This window comes from Haliaeetus leucocephalus, unplaced genomic scaffold (genome assembly GCF_000737465.1).
Source record: "Haliaeetus leucocephalus isolate CR32 unplaced genomic scaffold, Haliaeetus_leucocephalus-4.0 Scaffold182, whole genome shotgun sequence".
Lineage (NCBI taxonomy): Eukaryota > Metazoa > Chordata > Aves > Accipitriformes > Accipitridae > Haliaeetus > Haliaeetus leucocephalus.
This window is the reverse complement of record NW_010972618.1, coordinates 1139467-1151188: the sequence shown is the minus strand read 5'-3', so window position 1 is coordinate 1151188 and position 11722 is coordinate 1139467. Positions and strand designations below refer to the sequence as shown.

The following is an 11722-nucleotide window of genomic DNA, read 5'->3' as shown; positions in this document are numbered from 1 at the left end:
GGGCGGGTCTGGGGCAGCGAGACTGTCTTTGGGGGTCGTTGGGTCAGAGTGGAGTAACCGCCAGCCATGGCGGGCCCCGGGAGGGCAAAGGGGGAAAGAGCTACCGGGATTTGGGGTCTTGGGAGCCAGGGGGGATGAACCAGGTGACCCCTGCCTGCTGGGGGCCGTGTCCACGGCCCCCTGCAGTGAGGGCCCGAAGAACCCACCTCGAGCCCCGGGCGAGGGCGGGCGGTGCCGGCGGCTCCCCACGCTGGCCAGAAGCGCCGCGCCCGGAACTGGCCGCGCCCGGAACGACTGTGCCGCCCGGGCGCTTTTGGGGAAGGACCGGGCGGTCTCGGCGGCGCGGAGGTTCCGGGCGGTGAGGAGCGGGCCGGAGGCCCTGGCAGCGGCTTGCCCTGCCCTGCCCGCGGCCGGGCCATGGCGGGCCCGCGGCTGGAGCCCGAGCTGGCCAGGCAGCTCTTCTTCGAGGGCGCCGCGGTGGTGGTGCTGGGCGTGCCCGAGGGCACCGAGTTCGGCATCGACTACAGCACCTGGGCCGTGGGCCCCAGGTTCCGCGGCGTCAAGATGATCCCGCCGGGCGTCCACTTCCTGCACTGCAGCGCGGGGCGGGCTGGCGACGGCCGGGAGACGGGCCCGCGCACCGGCTTCTTCCTCAGCCTGCAGCGGCGGGAGGTGCGGGTGCTGCGGTGGGACGCTGCCAGCGAGGCGGTGGGCCTGGCACCCCGGGCCACGGGGGAGGCCGAGGCCTTCAGAGAGAACCTGCAGGAGATGGACCAGTTCCTCGGGCCCTATCCCTACGAGACCCTGAAGAAGTGGGTCTCCCTCACCAGCTTCATCAGCGAAGCGGTGATGAAGAAGCTGCAGCCGGAGAGCGGGCAGATCTGCGCCTTCTCGGAGGTGCTGCCGGTCGTGGCTGGGCGGCTCACCAGAGACCGGGCGGAACAGTGCTTGCCGCCCTTCGGCGCCACGTGCCGGAGCTACGCTGAAGGCGTGGCACGGCTTCCCCAGATGAAGCCAAAGGCTGGCACCGAGATCAGGTTCACGGAGCTGCCGAAGCAGATGTACCCCGATGGTGCTACTCCGGAGGAGATAACCAGGCACAGCATGGACCTGAGCTACACCCTGGAGAAGGTGATTAACCAGCGATACACCAGCCAGCCTGTGGATCTGCTTGGTGAGTACTACGTGTTGCCCAGGACAGTCCTCGGGTGCTCTGGGAGAATAAAGTCATTTCTCTGTAAAATAAGAGCCCCGGGATGAAACCCGCACCTGTTCTGCGGGCCCTGTTCCCTGGCACCCTGTGGCATCTCTCTTAATTGCAGGACAGAAGTTTGTGGAGTTTTTACCAGCTATAGGGCCTGTTCCAGTTGCACTGGGGTGAGGACGTGGTGCCGGTGTCAGGAGTTGCCAGCCTGCCACATTTGCCTCTCTTGCTCCTGGGTGCTGTGCTTGGACCCCAGATTGCCTCAAATTAAGTCAAAAGCAGCAATCATAGGTGGCCATGAGCTGCATCTCATGTGAAGGGGGCCTGTCGTGTGGACCAGCCTGGCAATTTGCCTGTTAAGTGAACCTCTGGAGGATGGAGCTTAGGGAGTCCTGGGAGCATTGAATGGGGCAGAACATGGTGATTTTCAGATTCTCATTCCCGTTTCGGTGGTGAGGTGGTTCCCAAGGCAGTGGCTGGTCCCCTCCCTGGCTGGAGTGGTGGCAGCTGTGCTTTGTGCTGCTGATGACTCTCTGTGGCAGCGTTTGAAATCGGCCAGCCCTGCTGCAGGAGACATCCACAGTGAGGCCTGCGGCTCCCAGTCACAGGGTCTCAGTTACTTGCCAGCCTTTTTTGACAACTTGTGATATGAATAAATATCAAATCTGTGGAGATCCTGGAGTGTGGTTTTGTTTTGTGGCAGGATGGAGGGAGGGCTTGGGAACCCAGCTGAGCTGGAGCCTCAAGGCTACTGAGGTTTGGAATAAGCCTTTGTTTTTCCTTCTTCCATTCTTCTATATTAATGTTATACAACTTATTCTTTATCAAAATTATCAAAGACAACTCTAGGATATACAAAGAATGGATTACCTTAGGAAATGGTGACACCACCATTCTGGCAAAATAGCTGATGCTAAGCAGCCAGTGAGACAAACCTGGATCTTAATTCAATGAGGAAAAAACATCTGTTAATGTACTGCTCACCTCTCCCAGTGTTCCCACAGCCCTTGTGTTCAAGGGCAGTAGCATTTGCGTTTCTGTGTGGCTTTGGAAACCAGGCAGACTGAATCTTTGCAGAATAACAGCAATGTCTGACTTCTTATTTGGGTGTAATTTTGAGAACATGGATGATAGTGGAAGTCCTTAGGTGGCTCTTTACTCTGCCTGTAAAGTCACTCTCCAAAGATGGTAATTGCAGTTCCAGGTGGACCTGCCTGATTATGCTTTGCTTTTTCTCCAGCTGAAGAGCAGAGCATTAGGAAATAGTCAGTTTGAAGCATTGATTGCTATTAGCAGAATCACTGGAAGGGCAGAATGCATGTGCAAAAGGCAAACCCAGAGTTTTATGCAATCATTTACAGAGTTTTTGAGAGTATGTGTACCTTGGATATGTTTTTAGTCTTATGTGTGTTTTGTTTTGTTTTCCTTTGCTGAATATGCACAGCTGAGTTGCAGTTTGCTTTCATCTGCTTCCTGATCGGGAATGTATATGATGCGTTTGAGCACTGGAAAAGACTCTTGAACATCCTGTGCCGATCCGAAGATGCCATAGGGAAGTACCAAGACCTTTACATCAATCTAATTTCTGTATTGTATCACCAGCTCAGTGAAATCCCAGCTGATTTTTTTGTGGACATTGTCTCCCAGGACAACTTTTTAACCAGCACCTTACAGGTATGTTTGCTGCTATCTCTTGAAAAATGGGAGTGGGAGGAGAGGGCATACAGGACATCAGAGCAAATTCAGGGAGAAGCTGCAAAAAGAATTAAGCTACTGTTGAGCTGTGTGGGAGATAGTGAGCCTATGTAAGCACACGCTTTTTTTTTTTTTTTTACTTTTTCCCTGTGTTATTTACAAAGAAATGCCATTTGCTTGTCATCTCGGAGTTTGATCTGCTCAAGCTATGCCTAGATGAGTCTAATGCAGTATAAAATTGAGTTAGTCCACATGCAGAGAGGCCAGCAAAGTGAGGCAACAAGAGGAAAGGCTAATGAAGATGGCTGCAACAGAGAATAGGGACTCAGTCTTTTTTATTATGTTTTCCTTGCAAATAGTGCTGAAAGTAGCCTGCTACAGTGGCATGGTTTTAGAGTTCTGGAGTGGCGCATGTAATGCGATGGGACTGTACCAGCATACCTTTTCTAAACATTTTTAAGGCCTTCAACTACATTGAGCTGAACAACAATGAGAGAGGCTGAGCAAGTGCAAGATGATGTCTGTTTCTTTTTTTTTTTTTTCCAAATGCTATTCATTCTTTAAAAAAAAACAAACCCAAAACTTTGGTATAAAAGACTGATGATGCTGATTTTTGGTCAGTTTAAATGGTATGCTTAGTATGCAGAGAAGCTGCAGTGAAACCTTATTGAGCTTAGGGTATTGATAGTATTTAAGAAGCTTTTCCATTCCTTTTGTCTTAAGCAAAGTTGAAGATTTCCTATAATCAAGTTCTTATCCAGAGGGAATTTATGGTTAGTCCAAAATGCAGAAAACACTGCTTCTACTGAGACAGGCATGGGCAAATCTGTAATTCAGCGCTAGTAAAACCAGTTACTCCCACTGATCGTAACCATGCTAACAGTTCAGGAAACAGACTAAGCAAAACTTGGTTTTAAAAAAAAAAAAAAAGGCCCAACTGGTGAAGCTCAGCAATGGAAACTTAATCCCCGCAGAAACAGTTGTAAGTTACGTTGCAGCTGCTTGATGCAAACTGGTAGCACCTTCTCCTTTCTCAGGGAGTGGTTGCATTTCTCTACTTCTAACTCCAGGTTCTTGCTGTAGATTTGGGGAGGATGAAGGTGTTTGTTTTTAATTTGCTGGGTAAAATGTTGAGGGAAGCATTGCTTTAATCAAGTGACTTTCTTTTTCAGAATTTGGATTAATAAAAGTCTCATTTTTAAAATTTTTATTTTATTTTTGTTGGTGTGTTTTTTCCATCCCATTACAGGACTGGAAAACCTAGCCCTCTTGCAGCACACTCACAGAGCAATGCTTTGCACTGTCAATTTGCAGCAGTAGAAAGAATCTGTCAACCACCATTCTTTCCATCTGATGGGAATCTTGGAAGCACCTTGCCTTGCTGGTTATCTTTCCTTTTTGGATACCTGAGTCTTGTATGCCCTTGGCTTTCATCAGTTTGTGCTTTTTACTTAAGCAGTAGAAGCTGATGTCTTTAGGTGGCTGTGCTGGCTTCAGCGATCACTGTTAAGCCCTAGCAGGAGTCACCACATTCCTAGTAACAAAGAAGAAATTTGCCTTATGGTTGAACTGAGCCTCTCCTTGCTAGAAGTTCTCCATTTCTCTGCTCCTGTGGGATTTCCCTGATGCGCTGAAATAGTGCCAGGGAACCTCTGGAACTTGGCTTACCCAGTCACTTTATGTACATAGCCGTCAGAGTTAACAGTCTTAACTGGATGTGGGTGGGGGCAAAATGGTGTGTGTGTGTGTGGAGTGTATTATCTGTGTTAGCTTTTGCTCAGCTTTGAATACAGCAACTTTATTTTTGGAGTTTGATCTAAGGCAAGAAGAGTACAGCACAACCTCCACTAAATATGTAGCCCTAACAACGTTTAAAGAAAAATAATTTTGATTAAATAACTAATGTGCAATTCACTGAGTAGAAGTGGGAAGTATAATCTTTTAATCTTTTTTTTAATAGCAGCCTTGCTGTGTAAGACAGTTATGTTATAAAGAGGCAGTTTCATGGTAGAATGAACAAGGAAAAGGCAAATGATCATAAACAAAGCAACAAACTTTGCTGCTCATTGTTAGTGTTTTATCCAGCTGTCCGTAGCCCTCTCCCCAATAAGAAACCTGCTTTTTCCCCAGAGGGCTTTCCCTTCACTTCCATCATGCAGTGATTTTTTTTTTTTTTTTTTTGGCTTTGAAATACAAGTTTCTTCCTATGAAAACAAATTCTGGATCATATGTTCAGAAAAGGAGCAGAAGCAAGCTGATGAGAGATGGGCTCTGAGGCTAAATGCCCTATTTAATCATACACAGGTGCTTTAACTCTCAAAGTGCTAACAGAAGCTGTGAATTTGTGAAAAGTTTATATAGATTTGTGTGTGTTTGGATGATGGAGGGGAGCCACCCTTAGAGGTTAGTCCAGATTTCAGTGCCTTGTGCTCAGGGGAATGGCTGTGCTGGGGATAACTGGACTTTTTCCAGAGGGCTCCCATTCCTCTCTTACCCTCAAGGTAATTTTATTAAGTTTCCTCTGTATCCTAAGGTGTTGGTGATACCATATTACAAAATTACTTTGGGGGTTCTCCTGGTCCATCCAACGATGAAAAAGATGGGTATAATTACCTGTTGGCCTTTTTGACACATGCTGTAAAATTGGCTATGTGCCAAATGAAAACTGATAGTCCTTTTTTTTTCCCCTTCTGCTCAGACATTTTTCTTTGCTCACGCTTACACATATTTCAGAATTCCATAGTACATAGTTAATTAGATATATACTCCTCCTTGAAACAAAGTTATTACCTTAGTGCAAATACTTCTAACACTGGCTCAGTGGAGTGAAGGCAGGATGTTGGTCTTGGCTGTGGGATGAGAGAAGTGTAGGCTTTGTTTAGGTAGCCCCAAAGCTGGAGTGGTTTCCAGGGTGGTAGATCCCTTACCAGTGGCCTAGCCTGAAACTTTTCCTGGTGCACCCTATTGATGACATCTTTGTAGGAAAGAGATGCACAGCTTGTGCTATGGCTGAGTTCTGACTGACCTCTACTTTCTTCTTTTAGGTGTTTTTTTCCTGCACATGCAGTGCTGCTGTTGATGGGACCCTAAGGAAAAAGGCTGAAAAATTCAAGGCTCACCTAACGAAGAAATTTAAATGGGACTTTGAGGCAGAGCCTGATGACTGTGCTCCTGTAGTGGTATTGCTTCCTGAGGGTGTGCAGGTGGACTAAGCAAAATGCTCACTTAGAAACAAACAGCTTTTTAAAATAACTCTTTCTCCACATCTTCTCCAACCTTGCCACCTTCCTAAAGTCTGTTTCTGAAGCTGATTCCTCTTTCTGCTGTAGAAGCAGATGTGAAAAACCCAGGAGGTTTCCTAACTTTGCGAGGAGACCAGAATTATTGGAGGAGTTTGAGTATTGTCACATGGCTACTTTGGACACCTTGGTTTTTTCCTCTAGCTCTTCTGCAACATCTCCTCATTCTGTACTTGGCTGACCTCTAGATCCCTGGTCCCTTCCATCCTCCTGGACTGGAGGTGTGACACCCTGTTTGGAGAGCATCTGTGGTTTACACTCGAAGTCTTTGCTGCTCCGATTTGATGCCTCCTGAGCGAGGAGTGTAAGCCCACAGGACTGGGCATTGCAGCTTTTGACAGACTGAACCCAGGCTGTGAACTGAGAGGTTCTGCTCTTCCTAGGCTTGCATTACAGGGATGTAACCACAAGTGTTTCAAAACTGTGTTGGATGCTTATGCTGCTTACTGTGATTTATTGCAATGATCTGTTGTGGAGGAGGACTCAAAGTCAAAGCAAAATTCCTCCCATTTCATACCCCTAATACTGAGGTATCTTATTCTTCCCATTCTGTTAAAGCCTACTGTATTTACTGCTGACACTGTTTAGCCTGATGTAAAAGAAAGTTAACAGTTTAGTAACAAGAAGTAGTTATTTGGACAGTAGTCACCCAGGTCTTGAAGAAGAGAGCGAGCATGAGATATAAGGTCAGACTTCCACACGAACTGGATCCTCTGTTTTGTTATAATTAGAAATCTTACGTATTTTCACTGGTGACAGTCTCTTCTTTCTCCCCATTTCCCACAGGTAGGCTGTAAGAAAACTTGTGGTGCCTGTTGGGAGTTGCACAGGGCCTTAGTTCTACCACTCGCTTGTTACTTTCTTGGCTGTTAGACTTCTTCAGGAATTTGTCTGTATGCATGTCTAACAAGATACTGCTGTTTGTTAGTCTTTTATAGTTCAAAATAAATCTCGAGAGCCTTGCCTACAAAAAACATCTATACGAGTGGTTTTTTTAGTTATTTAGCCAAAGCTTATAGTACAGTGACACTGCCCTCTCTTTCTCATCTGGATGTCCAGTGTCCCCAGAAGTAACATCACAATGGTATCTGTAACATCCAAGGACAACTCACAGTAAAATGGTATGTGGCGTGGCAGAAAGCATGGCGTGTTCTGAGAAGAAGGTATGTGATGAGGTGTTTCCAGATAATTGGGAATTTACCACAGGAATCGGCTGTCAGAAGCCCTCATCTACTGCTTGGTGCCATTTCCTCCCTTTCCTCAAGGGCTCTGCACTCTATTACTCTGGTGTCTTGGTTGTGCATTTTAAATGGACTCCGTATTAACCACACACCCTTAGGGGAGGTTACTCTGATATGGCAAGTGTTTCGTTCTTAAATCTTTCTTTCCGTGCTTTCTTGTCCTTAACACCCTTGAGATCTTTTGTACAGTAGTTTGACTGTGCTGTCCGCTTGATGTCTTGCTCTTTGTACCCACAGGCAGTGCTGTTTTTCCAGTTGCCAACTGGACAAATCATTTGTAATGAATAGTCCCCGCTTTGATGAAAGATGCCTTTTCGGTTTGTTGGCTCTTTGCACCAGCCTGATGACTTGTTCTCTTGCTTTAGAGTAGCACACCAGTCACTGATGGTAAGTAGTGAGGGTAGCATGGGGACCTGCCTGTCTGCAAGGGAGAGAACTGTGCTCTGTGGCTGCAGACCAGGCTGGCCAGGCAGTGTCAGTGCTTTGCAGGCTGTCCTGGCAATGCTCCCACTTGTTTGATGGTTAGGTTAATTTGAGTGTGTCTTTGTTAAATCTCAAAAACAGTAACTGAAAATTAACTTCCAAAGTGTGTAATAGTCAGGTTCCCATAATGAGCTACACTTTTAGCAACTGAGAAAAGAGAATATAATTGTATTTCCGTTGTGCTTTTTTTTCTTTTTGCAAGGTTGTAATAGGGAGAGGTAATATCTCTTATTAGACCCACAAAAAAGGTGGGGAATAAACAGGCCTTTGAGGACACAGTCCCTTTGTTAGCTATGAAACAAGCAGTGAACTTTCAGCTAAATACAGGTTGAGGTGTTCGAATTCAGCTCCATTATATGATACAGTTGCACACTTTGAGGGAAAAGGGAAGCTGGCACATATGAAGCAACATATGCTGGATGTTTGCAAAGGGGGGGTTATAAATTTGGGAGGGAAAAGAGTGCTGTTATTCCTGTTGAAGTCAGCAGAAAGGAGGGTATAAAAGGAAAGCGGTAGCATGTAATAGAAGGAATATTTTCTTGCTCTTATATAGCCTTAGGCCAGCTATGGCTATGATAACACTACCCCTTCTTCCAGCTAAGATGAATATAATGATCTGAAAGCAAAAGAGAGATTGTGTGTGTGTAAATACAAATTACTGCAAGCCAATGAAGTGTAATATGTGATGTGTTTGCAACACTGATTCAGCGATGAACTAGGGTCAGGACAAGCAGCTTTCAGTGCATTGTGAAGTGGCACTGAAGCATGAGGTACATTGGCCTCCTGCTTATGTGGAGAGTTGTCCAGCTGCCAGAGTTGTGCAAGTGAGGCAAATTGGCATCATTCCTGTCCTGTGACATGTGCCTTCACTGCAAATTGTGTAGGAGCATGGGCCCTGCTTAGCCGTAGGTGAAGCTAATCACTTGTGAATCAGCAGTGGCATGAGCTGACCACTGGATACCCCCAAATATACACTGCATTTACAATGCAAAGCCCAGTGTGAGTGTATTCAACCTTGAGAGCTGCTATTCCTTCTTTTTTTTTTCACTTTCCCCATAGGCTCAGTAATGTTAGCCAAACCAGAATTTTAAGACAGTGATATTTATCCTGTGTGGGGCTTCCATGTTGTCCTGCACCAAACTGAAGATGGTTCCTGCTTATTTCATCAACTATGCAAATTCAGACATGTGGAATGTGCTGCCTGAGGCTGTAGAAAGCTGCCTTCCTATCCCAGTATTGTACACCCTTTTTTTATTGGGAAGAGAAATGGCACATCTTCCTCTGCCAGTTCATGCTGCTTCCTTTGTGATTTCCACCACGTCCTCCCCAGCTGCTAAAAAAGGAGACAGACCACTTCTGTCTTTTTTCAGGTGGATTGCTGCTGACTTCATCGTGTCACTGATGAACACCCACAGTGTAGAACCCACAGTTCAAATTGGGTTTGTGTGGCAGCTGTCTCAGCAGTGCTTTGACTCATGTGACAGCAATGCTTGCAGACCTTGAACAGCACCAAGTTCGTATACTGTTAGATGTTACCCAGACAAGCAGAGGTGTTCTTCTTGTCCCACAATCCTTGTCCTCTAAATGAAAACTAAAGATGAAAGGGAGCAGGTGGGGAAGCTGTAGAAAGCGACCAGTGACTCTGTGTAGCTTGTTAGTGCTGTGGTTTTAAATCTGAATTGAGCTCAGGGTTAATTATTATTTGAACCAGCGACTCTTCCTTGGTGCTTTCACTTTCACTGCTTAATGGTAAGTTGAATTTTTGGTTATTTCCTCAGTGTTTTCTTATGGTGACCCTAGCCTTTCTGTGTGTGTCTTGTTTCAGTTCAAGTCTTCTTCTATTTTTATTAGGCTTTTCTAGTGTTTGTTAGTATTGTACCCTTATTTCTCTAATCCAGAAATAACAAATAATAGATATCCACTTGGTATTCCTGCCTCTAACAACTAACAGGAGTGAGAGATTTTTCAGTGTCTCTTAGGCATACACCACCTTTGTTTGGAGCTACATTTATTTCTGCTACTGCTTTGACAGCTGGACATAGACTATGCCAGCTGCTGCAGATGGAGTGGCTGGCACTCAGCTCCTGGAATATGGAAGAAGATGAAATGGAACATCTTGATTCCTTTCTCTGAAAAAGGAAATAATCTTCCCCTGATATTGCTGTTCATTGTCAAACACAGCTACGACAGTGGCTTATTCCTGCAGCCCTGTTTCTATAAAAGGGATGTGCTGTGAATGGTCATTCCTTCCCGATGTGGTCAGCTATTTCATAGCTATTTCTGCTCCCCTTCTGAGAATGTGCACTGCTGCAGGCGGTGCGGCTGCGATCTCCTGGGCAGACCAGGGCTGGGATTTGGTAGTGTGGGAGCCTGTTCTACGGAGGCAAGTGTTGTACAAACCACAGAGTGGAGCTGGAGCGTGGGAGGGAAGATGCTCCATAAAGCATGAGCTGTGATGGAGCCTGTAATTAATGCACAGGAGGCATCGACTCTGCAGGGGCCTCATTAAGAGAGCGTAAATGAGCTGCAAGGCAGCCTTAATACAAATAAACAAACTCCAAATGGGTTAATCAATAGGAGGAAAAATCCATATACACAGACTGTCAGAGCCGCTGCTTTGGGTGTGTTGGTCCGACTCGCTGCCCTGCCTGGCTCAGTTGGTCTGTTTCAGCTCGTTAGGAGGGCTTTGTGTTTTCCTGAGGAAGGAGCTGCTGTCAGGGCACAGCGGACACGGCTCACACAGCTGCAGCATGGGCAGTGAGGTGCCAGGTCTGTTCCTTGCTCACTTCCAGCAGAGCTCAGATCTTGCTCTGGTGGCTCTTGTCTGCCTTAGCTTGAGGGCCTACAGAGATTTGAAACAAAAAGCCTGTGCTCATGCTCATCATGGCATGGTTGCAAGCTGAGGTGGCCCCTACCAGGTCTCAACTTTGGGCAAGCAAGAAGCGAGAGGGAGAAGGAAACAACGAGAGGGTTTACTTCTCATCTCATGCAGCCATCACAAGGGCTGTGTCAGTGGCCTGGCTGACAGGTGGTAACTCCCATGTCCTGCACAGGATCAAATGGGATGCGTAGCTGAAGTGCAAGAGAAGTTTCCGAGACTTCAGATCCCTGAAGCTGTAACACTTGAATGCTTTCCCCCTCTGCGAGGGAGTTTGCAGCTCAGTCAGTATCTTAGAGATGCCATGCAAAGCTGACCTGGTAAGAGAAAGGTGCCAGCAACAGGAGTGTTCCTGCAGTGCCGCTTTGCAATTTACTTATTGTCTCTTTGCCTGTAAAAATTATGTTTCTTCCCACCATAGTCATTAAATAATTCAGGAAATCAACTGGTATTTGTAAAGGAAAAGTGGTGAAAAATGCAGGTGTTGAGCAGTGAGCGGGGAGATGACGGGCAGGGAGAAGGGAGAGCAGCTCTCGGCTGTGCTGGCTGCTGGAGCTGATCAAAGCCCCTGGGTTGGGCTGGAGGTCGGGGGCCAGTGTTTGCCTGGGGCGTGTGCAGGGCTTACCAGAAGGGGAGTTAGTTTTACCCTGTGCTGTAGGTTTCAGCCCCCACCCCTGCCAAAAGCAGGTTTAGCCACACTTAATTCAGAAGAAGGTGGTTTTTAAAAGCAAAAGTTGCTTCTCCTCCCCAGCTCTGATCACTGTGCCTGCATTCGTTAGGATGAGAGGGCAGCATAAAGGTAATTATTAAGATTTTTATACATTACAGTAAATTTAAACTCTAATACAGATGGCAAGTTTCAAGTTTAAAGGTATTTCTAAAAAAAAAAAAATTAAAAGGAAATGGTCATTGTTTTATATTA

At 46.4% G+C, this 11722-nt stretch overlaps 1 protein-coding gene across 1 annotated transcript; it reads left to right on the top strand.

Moving 5' to 3' along the window:
- Positions 1–417: 417 nt before the first annotated feature.
- AAR2 (AAR2 splicing factor homolog (S. cerevisiae)) lies at positions 418–7071 on the top strand. The gene is made up of 3 exons (XM_010564579.1): positions 418–1174; positions 2649–2878; positions 5944–7071. The coding sequence occupies exons 1-3, from the start codon at positions 418–420 to the stop codon at positions 6109–6111; spliced, it is 1155 nt and encodes a 384-aa protein (XP_010562881.1). The 3' UTR covers positions 6112–7071.
- The last annotated feature ends 4651 nt before the right edge of the window (positions 7072–11722 follow it).

What these genes read in the sequence shown, in the direction of transcription:
- AAR2 (XM_010564579.1), top strand. Translation starts at nt 418, where the DNA reads ATGGCGGGCCCGCGGCTGGAGCCCGAGCTGGCCAGGCAGCTCTTCTTC. An exon ending in CCAGCCTGTGGATCTGCTTG is followed by an intron (nt 1,175 to 2,648) that starts GTGAGTACTACG and finishes GAATATGCACAG; the next exon opens with CTGAGTTGCAGTTTGCTTTC. An exon ending in TTTTAACCAGCACCTTACAG is followed by an intron (nt 2,879 to 5,943) that starts GTATGTTTGCTG and finishes TTCTTCTTTTAG; the next exon opens with GTGTTTTTTTCCTGCACATG.